At 37.2% G+C, this 21,318-nt stretch overlaps 2 protein-coding genes across 13 annotated transcripts in view; one reads left to right on the forward strand and one right to left on the reverse strand.

Annotated features, from left to right (window-relative positions):
• The window catches only part of CHML (CHM like Rab escort protein), a 221,698-nt gene that overhangs the window by 143,641 nt on the left and 56,739 nt on the right, over positions 1-21,318 (forward strand). The window lies entirely within an intron of this gene.
• The window catches only part of WDR64 (WD repeat domain 64), a 157,952-nt gene that overhangs the window by 98,165 nt on the left and 38,469 nt on the right, over positions 1-21,318 (reverse strand). Inside the window, exons 9-10 of the mRNA XM_028166581.2 lie at positions 7,644-7,723; positions 1,366-1,505 (exon numbers count right to left, since the gene is read on the reverse strand). Coding sequence (XP_028022382.2) covers positions 1,366-1,505; positions 7,644-7,723 — 220 coding nt within the window. The remainder of the gene's footprint in view (positions 1-1,365; positions 1,506-7,643; positions 7,724-21,318) is intronic.

Genomic DNA, 21,318 nt, shown 5'->3' on the forward strand with positions numbered 1-21,318 from the left:
TGATGATCTGATTACTTATTTTTTCCTAATATAGTTAATCAGTTTTCCCAACATTTAATGAACAAACAATCCTTTGCTCACAGATTTAAAATGCTACTTTTATCATATACGAAATTCCCATTCACACTCATGTGTGAATTTTCTCTTTTGTTTCATAGATGTGTCTACTGCTGCATTGACTGCTGTTCTATTTATTGAGGTTTTACTATAATTTTTAATATCTGATAGGGAAAGTGTCATCTTGTAATCATATTTTCCAAAGTTTCTAGGATATTCTTTTATGTCAACACCTTTACATTAAATTTGGCAAACTAATGTCTAAATAATCCTGAATAACATTAAGTGTATAGCTTAATTTGATGGAGAATATCTTTTACAGTACAATACTCCCATTTAGGAAAGTCCCTACATTCATGTTCTTAAATAAAAGTACCTCAGAAGAACTTCGTAGTTAACAATATTAATAGTGAATATTGCTTGTTAAGATTATTTCTAGGCATTTCATACATTTTTGCTCTCGTGAATGTTACTACCCCTTTGACCATTTTTTTCTGTTTCTGCTCTTACACAGAAATTTATTTTTATAAATTGCTATTATCAATATAACCAGCCACTTTACCAAATTTATCTGCTCTAAAACTTTTTGAATTTTTCCAGCAATTACATTATTTGCAAATATGCAGTCTCCTCATTTCTAATAGGTGTAATTCATTTTTCTTTTTTTATTACATTATTTAGAACATTTAAAACACTGTGTAGTAATAGCAATAACAACAGAAATCTGTCTTTGTTCCTTCTTTGCTTTTTTAAAAATTGAAGTATAGTTGATTTACAATGTTGTGTTAGTTTCTGGTGTACATTATATATTGTTTTTCATATTCTTTTTCATAATGGTTTATTACAGGATACTGAATATAGTTCCCTGTGCTATACAGTAGGACCTTGTTGTTTATCTATTTGATATATAGTAGTTTGTATCTGCTAATCCCAAACTCCTAATTTATCCCTCCCCCACTCCCTTTCCCGTTTCGTAACCGTAAGTTTGTTGTCTATGTCTAGAAATCCTTATTTTTTCTGTCTTTAATGATTATGGGAGGGCTATATTGTGTTTTACTATTGAGGATAATGGCTCTCTTCCTAATGTTGTATTCCTTTCATTCTTGTCTTTAAATATGTTCTTTCTTATGCTGAAATCAATAGAAACAGAGCACAGTGACTTATCATTTCCTTTTCCAAATTGACAATATTTTTCTCAGTGACTATCAGCCATTTCAGTCAAAAATTGTATGTATTCTAGGTTTTCCAATAGTTGATTTTAAGGGAAAGAATTGTTCTGTTTCATTTTTGTTATTTTCTTTTTGTTACCTTTGCAGAAGATAGGCTGATGACATGTTGGTCTTTCTCATTTGTTACAATCTCGGTGATACTGAACATGTGCCCCACAAGTTTCCCCACTGGCTTGGTGCTGATATTGGGGTGCCACAACCGGAGCACTTTATCATCTCCTGAAAGAAGGACATGTGAAGATTATTTATTTTCTCAGAGTTGCAGATGGTCACTGTTTAAAGAATCTCTCTCACCCTTAATCATATCCTTATCTTTCTTCTAATATCAAATCACAGTCTATTTCTTCCAGGATGCTGTCTATGATTGACTTGCTAAGAGTCTAGCCTTGTTTTGGATCTGCTTCTTCTTGTCAAGGCTGTTTTGTAATCATTTTATTTACATATATAAATGTGAATTCTCATAAATATTCTATGAGTCCTTTTCTTGATTTAACACTTTCCTATTCATTCATGCATTAATGTATTATTTATACTTTACCTCCCCAAAGAACTTAAGACAGCTGTTCTTTTGTTTCTACATTTTTTAATTATGCAAGCATTATAATAATAAAAGGAATCAAAGGAAGTGAAAAATTGCACATAATCTTTACCATTATAACAAATCAGCTGTTTTCGTTTTTCCATCTTCCCTTCTAGCACATACTTATGAGCATACAAAATTTATATGCAGTTACTATCATGGCATAGATAAGATTTTATTAATTGTTAAAATCATATAGGTAATAGTAAAAGATTTAAACAATATGGAAGGGTATAATTATTGTAAAAATGTCCTCTTTTTCCTTATAATCCCTAGTTCCACACCCTATAGGTTGTCACCATTAACTTCTTTTTCTCTCTTACAAATAGACTTCTTTTTTCTTTTTTCTTTTTTCTTTTTTTTTTTGGCCACACCATGCGGCATGCAAGATCTTAGTTCCCCAACCAGGGATCGAACCTGTTCCCCCTGAAATCGTAGTGAGGAGTTTTAACCACTGGATGGCCAGTGAAGTCCCACGAATAAACATTTTATTTTCAGAGTTAAGAATAACATTTTTCCATTTATATTTAAATACTTTGAATTATTTTCAGAAAATACTTTTTCTCAACAAAAATAGAATCACTATCACACATAAAATATATACAAATAAAAATATATTATAAATGTTGCCCAAATACAGAAATCACTGTTTTAAAATGTATTTTTATCAAGAAATTACAGGATGCTATATTGAATGCACTTTCTAGTCTGGGAAATGTAGTCTAGCTGTATATCCAGTAAGAGATAATATAGGTTTGGTGAATAGCTGGCAGTTTTTATGATATAACTAGATGTGTGTGTATAAACATATCTGATAATAAAATTTTTATTAAGTTTTAATTTTTAATATCAGAATTATAATAGATCATGGGTAAAAGATACAGTCAAACAATTCACAGGAGATACAATTAGCAGATATAAAACAAAGTACTGTTTTAGACCCAGTAAAATTGGTTATCGGTTACATTATTAAAACTGAGTAATTCCAATAATGCAGTATCTTGCCTGATTTGTTTTTCACTGTCTATGGCTAAGAAGTATCACATTTCTCAGGTATGTTCAGAACCCTCAGGCCCAGAAATCATCCTAGATAATGTTGGCCAGGGTAACTGCTGAAATGGGCATTGTCACTCCTGAAGGATGAGACCAGGCTATCCCCTGAAGAAAATCTATGACATGTATATTACATGCAGAAGGATTCAATAGACGAGTGCCACCTGAGAAATGTCCAGGCCTTTTAAACTAAGGGCTTTGTTCAATATGCATTGTGAAGGAAACTCAATCTTCCAGAGGTTCTCTATTATCTACTACCAGAGGTCCTCCAGCTCTGCTTGCTTTTCATTGATAGTAATGAAATCCTTATATAGTCTGTGTGGCTACTTTTTGGACCCAGAATGTACAGAGAGACACAATACTAACCTCTAAATGCATACAGTATTTCAACTGCATTATTATTATTATTATTATTAACCAGCTGTCTCATGCTCCAATTTATAGCTATCTATAAACATGCCTTATTTGTACTTTAGATTTTGAATCCTTGAATATTAGAAATTCAACCTGATCTTTATTTGGTTTATCATGTCTAGTCCAGAGCAGTTGTGTAATAAATGTTTGTTGAATGAAACATGAACAAATGCATGCAGAGTCCCCAAGATATTTGGGATGGCAGATAATTGTTTTTATATACTAGACCTTCCAAATTAGGAGGTTAATTCTTAAAATGGCCAGTAGAGACAACTATTGGGTAAAAAATTCTTGATGTTCACCAAAATAATGCTCAGGAAATACCTTGTCCTGGTTTGGCTTTTTTTTTTTTCCTTCTGTAAGAACTTCTGTTTTTTCAAGCTCATCAAATGTCCCTACACATTTAACACATTCAACTATGTTTAGCAAATCTGCTTTTAGAGTATATTTTGAGTCATCAGCTGCTACATACTGCACATGGAGCAATCAACAAGAGTATTCTCCTGAGAAAAATGTGTTTTCAGTTATTGAGGATTTGCATTTTCTACTAACAGAGGCTCCATAACTGTGGCAATTCAATAAATTACACATGGTGAAAAGAATTAGCTGCTTGTCAGTCACACTGCTAAATGTTTTCTTGCCTTTGTAAGAGTGCTAGAAACACTATAATTAGCAAGTTTTCAAAGCTGAAATGGGGATCTTATAATAATTAACACTGAGGTTAGTGAGAGTCAAATGCTTTAATCCATAAGCACTGAAGTGGTTTGAGTCCCAAAACATTACCAAACACACTTTTTTCCCCAGAATTGACTAAAATACTTAAGACTACAAAGTATACAAAAGTTGGGCCGTTTCTTTTTTCTTTTTTTTTAAATATTAATTAAGTAATTTTTTAAAATTTATTTTATTTTTGGCTATGTTGGGTCTTCGTTGCTGCTCATGGGCTTTTCTCTGGTTGTGGTGAGTGGGGGCTACTCTTTGGTGCGGTGCACAGGCTTCTCATTGTGGTGGCTTCTCTTGTTGCAGAGCACAGTCTCTGGGCACGCGAGCTTCAGTAGTTGTGCCTCGCAGGCTCTAGAGCACAGGCTCAGTAGTTGTGGTGCATGGGCTTAGTTGCTCCACAGCCTATGGGATCTTCCTGGACCAGGGCTTGAACCCATGTCCCCTGCATTGGCAGGTGGATTCTTAACCACTGAGCCACCAGGGAAGCCCAGGTCCATTCTTATGTTTTGCATTCTTTTGTGTGGGAACAAGGGTTTGTCCAAAGGAAATGGTTAAGATAAATGTGACAGCATATCTTTCAGAACAATCAGATTTTAGAAATCAAATCTCACCGTAGCCATGTATTTAAGTACTACTTTTTCAAAAGCTTTGTGTGCAGGGCTCAGGTTGAAGCAGGACAGAGGCCATTGCTTTTATCTAACTGAAGACAAGCTGCGGTGAATGCAGCATACACTGCAGTCTGATTCTCAGGCAATTTTGCTGCTTACTCTCTCACCACCAATATACTCTCCTTCCCTCACCTCTTGGAGCACCTACTCCCTCCTTCTGACTTCCGGCCAGGACCATTGCAAGTAATGAGCCAAGATAGTCAAGAAAGGGCAATGGGGGATCAGGAAATTATGATACAAGCATTCTACTTCTTTTATTGAAAACATCTAATTTTAGTATTTCTTCTGTTCCCTTGTGTGTTATAGATCTCATTGTGGAGCTCTCTACATGATAGCCTTAATTAGTACAGCTTAAAGAGTTGGATTCCTGTGTGTGCTTAGAATCATCAGTATTGAGTGTCAGGAAACTTGCCCCCAGTCTAAGCCTTGACTCCCACATATTGCTTTTCAGGTTCTTATCCAGACACCTTTCTTTCTTTTCTTGATGTCCTTAACTGAAATGTAGGTTTGTGACCAGTTAATGCTTTGTATTTCTGAATACACAAAGCTGTGGCTATATATTGAATAACATCTAATTGGAAAACTGGGCTCCAATTTGTCAAAAGGACAATTTAGTTTATCTCCCTATGAACAGGAAGTTTTTAAAACAATAGTATCATAGTATTATGTTCAAAAGAATCTTAAAATTTATGTAGTCTAACGTCTTCATTTTACCAGATAAGGAAAATGAGCACCATGCAGAGATTAAGTGATTGTTGAAAATCATACAGTTGGTTAGTGGCCAGGCTATGACTAAACCCAGTTCTTCTATCTTCTAGTTCACTGTTTTTATTAGTTTTGCTTTCCAGTAGACTACTATAAAATTTTTAAAAATAAGATTTGAACCACAATCTAATTTTAAGTAAGTGTTGTGGCAGGCCCAAAGCTGAGGACGGATTTAAGTATAAACTTTAAATGCACAGTGTACTTGAAAGAAAATTAACTTTATGTCCTCAAAGGAGACTACCCTGTCATGAAGTGAAAGTGCAGCTATCATTATGTGTACCTCAAGGCTGAGGCAGGATACTCTTGGTAGGAAACCAAATATTGCCTGCTGTGTGTGTTTTGGGAGAAGAAATTTGAAGAAATCTTACATGGAAGGAGGCCAATAGCACTTATTCATCTAACATCTCGCCTCCTTTAGTGAATATGTGTGCTCTAAGCATTTACCAAATTGTATATTTGTTGATGTTTTTGATGGCAGGGTTTCTTCTTCTTTTTTAAAATATTTTTTGCTCTTTTAAAGTTCAGATCTCCAGTATAGGCCATTTTCTTGATGTGTATTTGTCTGGGGTTCTGTTTTGCTCATTTACATCTTTCAAGTCTACATGCCCCTTGTTTCCTTTAAGGTGACCCTGATCTCCTTGAGGAGCCTCTGGGAGCTCATCTTCTCCAACACGCAGGCAGCCTACGGAGTCCTTAACAGCTCCTCTCTCCAGCCAGATCTTTTCCCATCACCAGTAGGAATATCCTCTCAGATGTCTAATTGACACTTGATATTTAAGTATTTAAGTTCAAAATTGAAATTTTGTTTGCATTCTTTCTCCATATAAGCACCCTCTTCTCAATTTCTATGTAATTATCAATGCAACTGCTATTCTTCTATGTTTCCCTCCTTACAAACTTGGAGCTGGCTGCTCCCTTTTATTTATCCCCAATATCATTCTGTCTCCAGGTCTTATGAATAATTTATTTTTCCATGTCTTAGAGACTGACTCTTCCTTTTCTTTTCCTATAGCGCCTACAATAACTCAGACCCTCACCATCTCACTCATGACTTCTGTAACAGCCTCCTAATGAACTGCAGATTTCAGTTTATTCCAACAAAACCTGTATAAGTTGATCAAAGTGATTGTACCTAAGTGTTGTAAATGAATTGAATTAATAATTATTGATAACCTACTATGTGCCAAGCATACCTTACCTCAATTAATCTTAAACACTACCATATGAAGTAAGTGTGTTTTTTTGTTATTGTTAGCATCAGTATTAGCAAATTTGGATTGAAGACTTATTACGTGCAAGACCCTGTGTAAGTACTTTATTCTTATAATACCGTTATGAGTAGGTATTATTATCAGCTCCATCTTGCAGGTGAGATTGAAGCATACAGGAGTTAAATAATCTATCCAAGGCCATACAGCTTGCCAGTAAGAGAGCCAGGATTTGTTCCTAGACAGTCTGACTCCAGAGCCCAGGCTGAAAGCCATCACAGTCTTAGAACCTCAGTATGATAGATAAGGAGTCTGAGGCCGGAAGAATATTTCAGTCCATCACCTTTCCCCTCAAGTTTCTTATATTTGTCATCTTTCCTCCTACTCTCAGCAGATAATCTTAGCCCTTAAATGTTAGTATTTTTCAACACTCTATCCTTGGTCCTCTTCTCTGTTAATGCTAAACCATTGGCTCTTGACCTTTTTGTCAGGGACTCCTTTGAGGATTTGATAAAATTTTGGACTTTCTTTCCAGAAAAATGCACATAGATACACAAGTATTCAGCGGCAGGGGCTGTAGGACTCCCTTAAAGCCCACACATGGGCCCCAGGCTAGGAATTCATGCTCTCACACATTGAAACAAGTTCTAGAGAGATTAGAGATTTAAAGGTAAAATGTAAAACAAACAAAAAATTATAGTAAATATGGGAGAATTTGTTTCACACATTCACAGGCTGGGGAAGGCCTTTCTAAGTGTGTCACCAAATCAAAAAGCCACAAAGAAAAAGAATGACAGATTTGACTTTATGCAAAGTTTAAAATTCTCTAAAAGTTTTTTCTAGCAGTAAAATGCTATAACTGTATGAAACTCTATAACTATGTTAATTAAGGAGAGCACTGTTTGCAAAGTAGAAAATCTCTGTGTAACATGAAATGTCCTCTTACCTCCCGTGACAATCACATTTGCTTTTATACTGTAACAAAAAGTGTTTGCTCCTCTTGGCATGGAAAACTCTCTGACAGGCCTGCAAAACACAAATTAGATATAAACCTTGTATATTTTTCCTTATAAAGCTAATTCCAACTTATAAATAGATTGTGTTCAAGAGGCTCACTTCTAAGTTATGAATCCATTTACCCACAGAAAATATTATAAGCAAAGATTAAATTCTCACTGACCCACAGAATCTACTTACTCCATAATATGATATTAATGCAGCATTTGTATTGTTTCTGTTTAAAAAGAAATCCTTTCCTCCACCCTGGGGTTGCAGTTGTGCTGGTGCTAAGGATGGGCAGAGATATATCACATCTTAAGCCAGAAAGTATACTGCTCAGCTAAATGAGTGTAGTACCACAGAATGGCAGGAATGTATTTGGACACTTCCCCCTCGCTCACTACCCACATCCAACTTGCTGTCAAGTCTTGTTGATTTTACCTCCTAAATAGACATGAAATCTGACCACTTCTTCCCATTTCCGCCACAATGCCTTGGTTCAACTCTCCATCCCCTCTCACTGGAACTACTGCAATAAGCTGCTATTCTCTCAGCTTCTACTATTTCCCATTCCCTTTCCCCAATCCCACTCCAAATCCTGTTGTCAAGTTGCAGCCAAAGTGATCTTTCTAAAACATGAGTTGGATCACATCACTTTTCTCCAGTGGATTCCTGATGCTCTAAGAAACACCAGGTTCCTTCACCTGGCCCACCAGGCCCATATGGTGCTGGGTGGTCCCTGTCACCTTTTCAGGCTCACTGCATGCCCTCCTCTTCCCCTGGATCCAGCCATGTGGTCTCTTTAGCCTCCTTTCTGGCCTCACTGAACTCTCTTCCTCCTCAAGAGCTTCTGCACAGACCAAAGATTTTCTTCCCCCGGATCCTAGCCACACTAACAGCCACCCTCCTGTAAGTGCCAGCTTAAATATCACTTTCTCAGAAAAGCCTTTCCTGGACTCCACCCTCCTGCCCCCACCAACTAAATAAAGTCTTTTGTGTTATTTTCTAGTCTAGTACCATGTTATTTTCCCTTAGGCATAAAGCACCTGACCTTAGTCTCCTCTTGCCTTGTATGTTTCCTTTTCTTTTCTTTTTTCTTAAATAAAATGGTAGTATATACTATTCTGTTCCTTGGTTTTTTCACTTAATAATATATCTTGACGATCTTTCCAAATCAGTAGGTAAAAAACTTTCTCATTCTTTTTTCTAATTGTCATAGAGTATTCCTTTGTAAGACTAAATCATCATTTAATTTCTGAGGGACATCAAGCTGTCTCAAATTTTTTGTGATTACAAATAATACTGCAACTAGCAGTCTTTCTTATAAAAGTGCCACTTCATATGTATATATTTCTAAAAGACAAGTTCTTAGAAGTGGTATTGCAAGTCAAGGGGTACATGTATTTGTAATTTTAAATTATATTGCACTTTCTTTTTAATTCTTTTTGCCCACTAGACTACACTTCTTTAAATGTGGCTCTTTATAAAAACTGGACCTCATAAAGCATAACGTCTATGTAGCTTATATTTTGGGGTTATCTTTGAGATAATAAACCTAAGGGGCAATACCCAGAAGCATCTTGGATTGCAATTATCACCCTAAACTTCAGGTGAAAATAAATTTTCATTATAAGTGTCCAACGTGGATTTAGGTTATAAAAGAAATGGATATGAATTAAACACAGGCTGTACAGTTCTCCGAACACAATCACAAAGTCAATGAGAAAGCATGTAAATGAAGTCTGAATTGCAGTCTTTGGGAAGATGCAGATATATGATTTGGCTGAAACAACTTTGTTTAATGTCAGAAAAATTTTGAAGAAAAAATTTGCTCAACTAAATTCAGGAATTTATGTAAGAGGCTCTTACTGGAAACCATGGATCACGTGTAGTTTTTCCAATTATTTTACTTTTTCTTCTTCCTTAAACCTAAGGTAAAGAGTATTCCTTAGACCCCTACATCCAACTTCATCAACCTCTTAACTTAGAGGTTAACTTCATTAACCTCTTTACTTAGGTCAGAAATTCTCATGACCTTAGAGCAGTGGTTCCTAAACTTGGAATCAGAATCACTTTGGATGCTAAAATATAAATTCTTGATCCTATCCCTAACTTAGTAAATCGGAATCTCCAAGGGGCTCAGAAATTCATATTAAATTTTTTTCCAAAATGTTTTCTCACATATATGCCTATATTTACTTGTAAATTATATATATATATATATATATATATATTACACAATTAATATAGTATGTATATTATAAACAAACAGCAATAAATATGAGATAAAAATTTAAAAGAGGGAATTTCTAGAATTTTCTACCCACTTTCTGATGGCTCAGCTTGCATTCCCTCTGGGGTATATGCACCCTGCTTTTGAGTTGGTTCCTGATAGTTTCAAGAAAGAATATGAGAGCTCTTTCTGATTTTTCTTTTAACAGGAGCCCCAGTAGGAGGAGGTGGTGGGAAGGGCAGACTTCTGTAGGGACCTGCCATAAAATGGACGGAGCATGACAGGACAAACTGGTGAAGTGGACTTAGAATGTACCCAAGGTTGAGGTCAGGAGGCCTAGATTTTGGTCACATTCTGTTGCTAAATATATGACATTAGAAGCGTCACTTAATTTTGCTGAACTACAATTTCCCCACTTATGAGACCAAGGATTGGATATAGCTTAAATAGCTTCTATTACTTAAAATCTTTGATTTTATGCTTTCTGTGTGGATGTGGCTGGGTAGGAGTCCAGCAGGCCACTGCATAGCCTATGTAGGTGATGTCCAGCACTGTGCAGCACACAACCTGCATAACCATTATCAGTGGCCCCTGGGTTGGGGCGGGGGAAAGTACGTGAACAAAGACTCCAATGACTCATTGTACTTTTTAATCAATAGTGTAGCTCCCCCGTGTGGGGGAAGAAGTGAAATTAGAGGTAGCTAGAGGGTTGTGGGAGAAATAGATCTGAATTTATGGATTCATTGAAGGTTGTTGACTATAAAATTTCCATATTGGAAATGTTCAGGATGGTGTGTTTGAAAATTGTTCCTGCATTACCTAAGATTATTAAAGCATTAGATTTCTGTATTAAAGAATGTCTGCAGTTGGCAAAGGAGTTGGGGAGAGGGCATAGTGAGCTAAAAGTATATTCTGAAAGGGAAGTAATCAAGAGAGAGAAATCCCCCAATGACAACAAGGCCTGTGAAAGAATTTTGGGGGGCACTCAGTAGGGCCTCAGCAAAATTTACTGAGTACAAACTGAATGTCCAGCACTGGTCTAGAGGAAACATCAGTGAACTGTGATAGCAGAGGGGAGTGTTCATTAGTTAAGATGTGTACAGGAGCCAGGCAGGTGAACTAGATGAGCGAAGCAGGCTGGCTAGGAAACTACAGGGCGCGCACGGAGAGTGCATGTCCTGTGGAAAGGGGGAGCCAAGGCCCAGGGCCAGATGACAAGACCAAACAAATAAATGACCCTAAATGCTACCAAACAAAACACCATTTGCAGGTTGCATTTAGCTCGTTAGACTACCAGTTTGCAACCTCTGAATGAGACAGCTCCTATATTTTAAAAAACATACACAATGATAAAATAGCAAGAGTTTAGACAAAATTTCCAATTTTAATAAGTGAGAATGATCATTTAGAGGAGAAAAAAATAGCTTTTTTTGTTTTAAAGTTCAAAAGTAACACGAAGTATCAGTAGTTAAGTCCTAAGTGGGAAGTTTACTAAATAAACAGAGGAATAGATTTTACTACTTCTATGTAAAAAGATACTTCTAAGATATTTTAAAAGATTTTTTCATCCAAAAAATCTATGTCTAGTGTATAGTAGTAATCTTTCTGACTAGCTAATGCAAAGGTAAACTATACTCCTACTTTATTAAAATACTACTTATTCACAGTTCATGAAAAGCAGCCCTAATTCAGTAACATAAATCTAAAGTCAGAATTTAGAATTTTGAAAATGTTTAAACGTTCCAGATAAGAAGTAGTTTCTACTTATCTCTGGTGACTTATTTACACTGTTGTCAATGACATGTTTTTCTGGTTGACTGAATGAACTGAACCCGATTAGGTATAAACTGGTAATGGCATTATTTTCTTCTGCCCTTGTCTCCAAACACAGCCTCTTAGTACACCATCTTGCCCCAGCAGCAAGTCTCCTTGGACCAGTTTCCATTAGCAAGGGAAATTCCTGCTAAACCACTGACTGTGACCCACAGGAAATTCACACAGGCTAGTCATGCAGGACAGTGTCAACCTGAATGCAGCCCCACCCTATTGTCTTGGGTCCCTCTTGCCAGGTAGGAATGTGTGCATTAGGCACAGCAGGTGCAGAGTTTAGGGCCCACAGTAATTTTGGGGGCCCACAGAAATGTTCTAATTGTTCTTAAAATCAAAGGAAAAAATTTAAGTTTAGGGTCAAGAGAAGTGTTTTAATTTTTTCTCATATCAGAAAAAATAAAATTTTTAGAGCCTAAAATATTAAAAAAGTTGGTCTTTAAAATTATATCAAAAATAACGTGCAATATTGATAGCGTTATGGTGGGAGGGACACATGAAGGCAAAAGTGCTCAGGGCCGCATGTCATAATATGGTCCAGCCTGCAGCCTTCACAATTCCCCATGGGGAAGCAAGTAGTGGACATAATGTGCATATGTCACCTGTCAAACTTGCCTAAGGTGAGCCTGTGTCCTTTGGGGCCTCAGCAAGTAGCCCCTGGAGAGCCAGATATATTTCCCCGCATTTTTGGCTCTCCTGGAGCAGGTTGTCCTGGAGCAGGCTCTCCTGGAGCTCTCCTCCTGTGGTCTGAGGTGGGGGAAACTCTCTCCCAACCTCCAGTCTCACCCTGGGGATGGCAGACCAAATGCCTCAGCATTCCCCATAGTTCCACAGCTAGGTAACTGTATCCTTCTTTTCAACTATTTTAGAATTGCTAGTTGTTTCTTCATTGCTGTGGGTGACTGATAAGATAAGAGTCATGGGACTGGTCTGACTACCTTCTAATAATTCTGTGAGGATGGTTTAGTATATCTTTCTTTAAATGGAACTTTAGCTGAAATTCTAAGATAGCAGGAAAAGAAACATTTAATGCCCTGTTAGTTGATTAGGGATCTATCAAACATTTTTACATCAATGTCTCAGCATGTAAAATGGGGATCATACATACTTCCCATTAAATTTTTTTTTCTTTTTTAAAAATACCTGCCCATTAGATAAAATTAATCTATTTTCCTGGCCCACATAATTAAATGGACCAGAAATGGATGAACTGTGTCTTTCAATAAAGCCAGGTGCAACTAAGAAAATTCATATAATTGATGGCAACTGGGAAAAAACTTTTCACAAATATTTTATATACATATTCAACTGCATAGTTTTTAACAGATTGCTTTCTTATTCTGTAACTAGGTGTAATTTACTCTAACTGGTACATACCAGAGTGTTCTCTGAGAAAGTTATGATAATATTAACTAGTATTTCCACAGCATTTTACATCTGAAGAATGAAGAGAGTTTTCACTCAACATCTTACAGTACAGTGAGATATCTGGTTTGGTGTTTGGACTTGAGCTCAGGTCCTCCACACCATGGTCCCTCCTCAGGGATGGGGTGGTAGGTCAGGGGTGGGGGGGACCACCCTCTCATCTAGGATGCCTCAGGGGGATCCACCTCTAAACACTGACCACAGCAAGATAGCACTAGACTCATAGTCTTATGTACAATGTTGGCCCATATTGTCCATTCCAAAACAAAATAAAATGTAGATACCATGGGACTTTGAACACAGAAGGTTCCCAATAAATATGTTTGAATACCCTTCAGGGACAAATACCACTGGTTGACAATATTGCACCAGTTTTCAGAGTCACACAGAATAGAAATATATTGATTCTGGGAAGTTCCCTCTGAATTTTTCCCTGAGATAATAGTACTTTGGAAGGAGAAACATTTTCTAATAATTTCTTCAAAATGAAAAAAAAAAAAAACCCCAAACACTCTACTATCAAAAGGCCTTGCCTGAATCATAGCATACTACATCTCAGTTTCCCTGCTAATGTTACACAAATTCCTGAGCTCTGATCTGGGGAGGGAAGCAGGGTAATCAGATGGAATGTTACATAATTAGGGTTATTCACTGAAAGTAATACGATGCTCAGACAGGAAAGCATTCCAGGGGGATCATGTAATTGCTAAAGGTGAAGGGCCATTGAGCAAGCTTGTATCCTCTCTTATCTTCCTTTGGTGTGGGGGTAGATGGGAGGAATGCAGGGGACAAAGAAGAAGTCATTTTTATTTCCTCCTTGATGATGTAAGGCAGGAAATTTGAGTGCCTCAGGTAAAGGTATTTTTAAAAAATAGTGGTCCTCACTCTGGGTTACTGCCTGTGATTAATACATATTGTACCCATTCCCAAAGAACAAGAGAAGGTGCAATAGAAAACTTTAGATCAGGGTATGTTAAACTTTTTCTTTAAGGATCCGGATAATAAATATTTTACACTTTCCTATTTGCTCTCTGCCACTGTAGCACAAACACAGCTGTAAATAATACGTAAACAAGTGAGCATGGTTGTGTTCCCATATAACTTCATGAGCAATGAAATTTGAATTTCATATAATTTTCATGGGTCATGAAATATTACTCTTCTTTTGATTTTTTCAACCATTTAAAAATGTAAAACCTATTCTTAGTTGGCAGATGCTACAAAAACAGATGGCCCACTGGACATGGCACATGCCGTTTTCTGACCCCTACTATAGAAATGGAAACACAAAGCACAAACCAGTACAGGTCTACAGTAACTCCACATGATCTCAGTATTAAAATTCATTTTCTGATGTATTTCAGTATCTTTATTAAGGGAACAAAAAGAGGAACTTACATTTATTGAGCACTAACTATATATACCATGCATTAAGCTAGGCACTTTACCTGAGTAACTTAGGTTAATTTTTACATACCTTATAACACTACAAGGTAGGTATATTCATTCCCATTTAAAGATGGAAAAACTGAGACTAAGTAGAGCTAATGGTAATGTGTTCAATGGTCACAAAGCCTTGAGTGCCAGACAGAAACCAGTTCTGACTGGCTCCATAGCAACCCTACTGAGAACCACTACATACTTTCTAATATTACAATCTGCCTCCAAGCTGGGTAACTAATAAAGAGTAATGCTAAGTAGTTAGTTGCTCATCTCTTGGAATTGCCAAGCTATTAAAGGGTTAATGGTTCAGCTTATGTCTTGCAATAGGCCAACATTCTTTACATGGCAATATTAATAGCATATGTTCATTTTCCTGCTGGTACATTTGTGAAATTACCATACAAAATTATGACCAGAATGGTAATCATTTCTTAAATGGAAAATTTTTTTTGAGAGGAGTTTTTTCCTGCCTTTTTGGGAGCTGTACTGGCTTCCATTTTAACGGCTGGCCAATTATGAATTAGTATAAATACAGTTTCATCTGTCTCAGCTTAAGACTTATTATAGGAAATTGCAGAGATAGGAATATGATGAATCTAGGGATGGAGTGGACTCGACTCTCTTTCTATTGAAATGACTCCTCAATGGCACTGACAGTTCTGGAAAACATGATTACACTGTATCACTTGAGAAATCTCTTTAGCTTCTAGATTTAGGAGAGTGACTCAAGGAAGTAGTTGAAAAGTCAGCCAGAATTTGACAGAATAGATCAATGATCATTATTTGCTGAGTTTGTGTATTTTTGTCTCACAGTTTCCTGACCCTCTTGGGCCAAATTCCAGGAGATATGGTAAATACTAGGAAGCTCGGAATTGAGCTCAGAGACAAACTCCTGCCTATTGCAAAATAGATGCTCTTCAGACCTAAGACCAGAAAGTACTGGCAAGTTTGAAAAAGAAAACCTTCTAGACAACTTAAGTGTTTACAGCTACAAAGTACCAAATCTACAGAACACTGTAGAGAGGAGGAATTTAAATTCCCTACAATAACATTACATAAATAAAAAATACATACTAACATTCATTCTGAAGAAAACATATAAATAAAGATTTATTAAACCCAAAGAATGGTTGTATCTGTGTGTGTGTGTGTCTGTGTTTGCACATAAGTGAAAATGGAATGGGATACAAGGATAAAAAGAAAAACGGAGCAGGAGGAATCAGGCTCCCTGACTTCAGACTATACTACAAAGCTACAGTAATCAAGACAGTATGATACTGGCACAAAAACAGAAATATAGATCAATGGAACAGAATAGAAAGCCCAGAGATAAACCCACACACATATGGTCACCTTATCTTTGATAAAGGAGGCAAGAATACACAATGGAGAAAAGACAGCCTCTTCAATAAGTGGTGCTGGGAAAACTGGACAGCTACAGGTAAAAGAATGAAATTAGAACACTCCCTAACACCATACACAAAAATAAACTCAAAATGGATTAAAGACCTAAATGTAAGGCCAGACACTCTCAAACTCTTAGAGGAAAACATAAGCAGAACACTCTATGACATAAATCACAGCAAGATCCTTTTTGACCCACCTCCTAGAGAAATGGAAATAAAAACAAAAAGAAACAAATGGGACCTAATGAAACTTAAAAGCTCTTGCACAGCAAAGGAAACTGTAAACAAGATGAAAAGACAACCCACAGAATGGGAGAAAATATTTGCAAATGAAGCCACTGGCAAAGGATTAATCTCCAAAATTTACAAGCAACTCATGCAGCTCAATATCAAAAACACAAACAACCCAATCCAAAAATGGGCAGAAGACCTAAATAGACATTTCTCCAAAGAAGATATACAGATTGCCAACAAACACATGAAAGAATGCTCAACATCATTAATCATTAGAGAAATGCAAATCAAAACTACAATGAGGTATCATCTCACACCAGTCAGAATAGCCATCATCAAAAAATCTACAAACAACAAATGCTGGAGAGGGTGTGGAGAAAAGGGAACCCTCTTAAACTGTTGGTGGGAGTGTAAATTGATACAGCCGCTATGGAGAACAGTATGGAGGTTCCTTCAAAAACTAAAAATAGAACTACCATGCGACCCAGCAATCCCACTACTGGGCATATACCCTGAGAAAACCGTAATTCAAAAACAGTCATGTACCACAATGTTCATTGCAGCTCTATTTACAATAGCCAGGACATGGAAGCAACCTAAGTGTCCATTGACAGATGAATGGATAAAGAAGATGTGGCACATATATACAATGGAATATTACTCAGCCATAAAAAGAAATGAAACTGAATTATTTGTAGTGAGGTGGATGGACCTAGAGTCTGTCATACAGAGTGAAGTAAGTCAGAAAGAGAAAAACAAATACCGTATGCTAACACATATATATGGAATCTTAAACAAACAAACAAACAAACAAAAATAGTCATGAAGAACCTAGGGGCAGGACGGGAATAAAGACTCAGACCTACTAGAGAATGGACTTGAGGACACGGGGAGGGGGAAGGGTAAGCTGGGACAAAGTGAGAGAGTGGCATAGACATATATACACTACCAAATGTAAAACCAATAGCTAGTGGGAAGCAGCTGCATAGCACAGGGAGATAGCTCAGTACTTTGTGATCACCTAGAGGGGTGGGATAGGGAGGGTGAGAGGGAGGGAGACACAGAGGGAAGAGATATGGGGATATATGTATATGTATAGCTGATTCACCTTGTTATAAAGCAGAAACTAACACACCATTGTAAAGCAATTATACTCCAATAAAGATGCTAATAAATAAATAAATAAATAAAAAGGAATAAGAGTGTGAGAGTGTGACTAACTCAATCTGTTCTTGAGGATACTCCCTGGAAAAAAAAGGGAATTAGATCTTCCTAGAATCATGTCAGTTGAAAGGCATGTTTTTGCTGACAAAAAGAAGGTACCTATTAATATTTCATTAAGACCTAATACAAGCATTCACCACTTGATTGACAGATCCTAATACTTGGAAAAGGGAATGTTGGCCTGTACAAATTGTTCCCAAAGGAAAACTTGTGCCTTTCCTTTCTTGCAGTGTTAGAGTATTTATTATTATCATGGATTTTGGCAGCATGCAGAAATCAGTGTTCTTTAAAAATCCAGTCTCCACAAAAGAGCTTAAATGTCTATAAGCAAATAATAATACTTTCAGTTGTTAAGGAGTTTTAGTTTTCAAAGCACCTTCACCCATTTCAGCTTATTTGAGTAGCACAAAAATCCCATGAGCTAAGAAAGTTAGTATTATTCCCATTTATAAATGAGGTTATTGAGGTTCAAATAAGTTAAAAAACATGCTCAAGACTCTTGGACGATGAATAAGTGGCAGGCGTGATCTAGAATTCCCTTGCAAATGTATTCCTTCATTTATATTCTCTCGTAGTGAAAAGCACAGCCACGTAGATAGTTCCCCAAAACTCAGCCTGGCGTCTGCTGCTCTAATGCTTTTCTTCTAGATCTTTGGATGATTTGCTCTTCACCACACTCAGATCTCTGATCACATGTTATCTCCTCAGAGCAGTCTCTTGTGACCATCCTGTCAAGATTACTGCCTCCCATCACTCTTTATCTCATAATGCTCCTTCATCTCCATCACCTACTCACCTAAGTCTGTATTATTCATTTGATTATTTGCTCTCCCACTAGAATATGACTCCAGGAGAGGAGAGAGTTAGTCTTTTTTGTATACCATTATATCACTTCTTGGAACAGTTTTTGATCTATAATAGGCATACATTAAATGTTGTTAAGAATGAAAAGATGAACCTTAGATTCCTCTCTTTCCTTTATTTCTCTCAACCAGTAGGTCACCAATTCTTGTAAATTATACGAGAATCTGTTCTCTTTCCATCCTTACCTTCACTGGTTCAGTTCAAACCCCAATCATTTCTTTTCTAAACTTTTGCCATGGGCTTCCTTGGCGGCGCAGTGGTTGAGAATCTGCCTGTCAATGCAGGGGACACGGGTTCGAGCCCTGATCTGGGAAGATCCCACATGCCGCGGAGCAACCGGGCCCGTGAACCACAACTACTGAGCCTGCGCGTCTGGAGCCTGTGCTCCGCAACAAGAGAGGCTGCGATAGTGAGAGGTCTGCACACCGCGATGAAGAGTGGCCCCCGCTTGCCACAACGAGAGAAAGCCCTCGCTTTCGTTTCTCAGAAACGAGGACCCAACACAGCTAAACTATTGCCATATCTTCCCAATTGGTCTCCCTCTTTTCAACTTGCCTTTCCCCAATCCATTCTCCACTTTGCTGCTAGGGTAATCTGTCAAAAACACGAATTTTATCACTTTTCTGTCTAAAGTATTCAATGGCTTCCTGTAGCCGTCAGGTTAAAATTCCAACTTTTTATCATGGTATGCAGGTCTCTTCATGTTTGGCTTATCCAGTCTCATCTTTCCCAACTCTTCCTCTCTGTTCCAATCATACTGAACCACTTACAGTTTCTAGAATTAATCATCTTCTTTTTCACTTCTCTGCCTTTATAAATGTCATTTCTTTAATGTGACTATTTATCAACTCTACTCTCCTGCAACTGCTTTACCTGGTTAACTCTTACCAGTTCTTCAAAACTCAGTATGCATGACACTCTTTTTCAGGAAGCCTACCCCAATTTTTATCCACACCCCAATCCTACCTTAAGATGCTCTGAGAACTCTCTTCTGCTCCCATACAACTCTCTTAAATCGATATCATGACACTTATCACCCTCTCTGGGAATCTATTTCCTTTCTCCCTCATTAGAGCAAAGACCTAGTCTTATGCATCTTTAAATTTCCAACACCTAATACAGTGCATTAAACAGAGTAACTAACCAATAAGTATTTACTAAAAAAAAAAAAAGTGAATATTCAGCCTCCTGCTCTAGAGCTTCTTCTGGAGTCATCTATGTAGTTTTGTTCAAATTATAGGACTACCAGAAAGAGAATGTTGAATATACAAAAACTCAACAAGTTTAGTGTCTTGGAAAGACACATCCTTAAACATAATTAAAATGCAATAAGTACAAAGACTGAAGCATGAAAAGGATACCTAACCCAGTTGGGGAAGAGGTTGCTGGGAGAGGTCAGGAAAATTTCCTAGAGTTGGTATCACTTGATCCTTAAAGGATTTATGGTATCAGTTATACCTCAAAAAACTGGAAAAATTTTTAAAAATAAAAAACTTCCCTCTTTTCAAAAAAAAAAAAAACCCACAGGATTATGGAGGTTGAGGTAGAGAAGAACTAAGAGGAAGAGTGGAGAGAGTATTTCAGGCACTGAACATGTACAAAGTCCAACATGCAGTATCCAAGGAGCAGCAAGAAGTTCAGAGTAACAGGAACCTAAGTACAAGGTAGTAAAGAGCAGTGAAGTGGATGAAGTGGAGAGGTTAACAGGAACCAGATAATGGGAGTGCTGTGGCAGGTGATGGAGAAATGTGAAGGACATTGAGATGGTTGGATATTATCCTTACAAGAATAGTTTGGAAGAGTATTGGGACAAGAGGGTAGTTGGAGGGAAGAGCCTAGGACAATAGAGATACAGAATATAAAATAGATTCAACAAGAATTTTTAAGGCAATATAGACAAACTGGTGACTGATGATTTTTAGGGATTGAGGGAAAAAGGAGTCCTGTGGGGTTGCTAAATTTCTGCCTAGATGATTTGATGCATCATGGTGCCACCAAGAAAAATTTTAAATTCTATAAAAGGCATAGATTAAAAAGTGGGGGAAGTGAAGTGAAATTTAAGGGGCTATGAGATATCCAGGTGGACATAGTGAGTAGGTATACATAAGTCCAACATTCAAGATAGTTTGGGTTTCATTAGTATACAGGTATTAATATGTTGGAGAAGAGGAATATAACCCAAGAATTGAGTAGAAAGTGACAATTAAGATTGGCTAAGGACAAAACTCTGGAGAATACCACCGCAAAAAGAGCAGACACAAAAAGAGGAATCACAAGGGAAAAGGTCAAACAGTAAGATACGGGGAGAAAACTCTGGCTTCCCAAAAGCCAAGAGAATAGAGTTTTAGGATGGGTGAGATCAGTAATGCTGAATGCTCCTAGTTTAATTTCCTTTGGTCTGACAATGTAGACATCATTGGCCAATTTGAGAGTCTTTTCCGTAGAGTAGTAGCCAGGAGGCTATATGAGAGAGGATTTTAGAGGGAATGAGTAATGTCAAGATAGTGGGGATAGTGAATGCAGAGTACCCTTTCCAGAAGAGGTGTAGTATGATAGATCAAAGGATACTAAAGGTCAAGAAAAGCATTACTCAGATCACAAGAGACTTGAGCATTTTAGGTTGAAAATGAGAGAGTGGGAGAAACTGAGGTAGCAAGATCCTGGAGAAGAAGTTAAGTGCAGGGTCACCAATGGAAGGTGTGATACCAACCTCTGAAACAAAAAGAAAAGATTTAAGGCTGGGTGTGGATATAGAAAATTCTGAAAAGATCTGGGGTGTTGGGGAATTACTCCTGAGGCCACAGGAGTTTTTTTTTTTTTTTTTTTTTTTTGATCATACGGAAGGACAGGACATCGGTGGAGGGTGAAAGGAGTTGAAGTTTGGAATAGTCACTGAGAGGAATAAGAGGGGGTTAATCAAATGTATGTAAAAGGATTGGGAGACTGGGCTAAGGGCTCTGCTGAGC

This window comes from Balaenoptera acutorostrata, chromosome 1, assembly GCF_949987535.1.
Source record: "Balaenoptera acutorostrata chromosome 1, mBalAcu1.1, whole genome shotgun sequence".
In the NCBI taxonomy this organism is placed as follows: Eukaryota; Metazoa; Chordata; class Mammalia; order Artiodactyla; family Balaenopteridae; genus Balaenoptera; species Balaenoptera acutorostrata.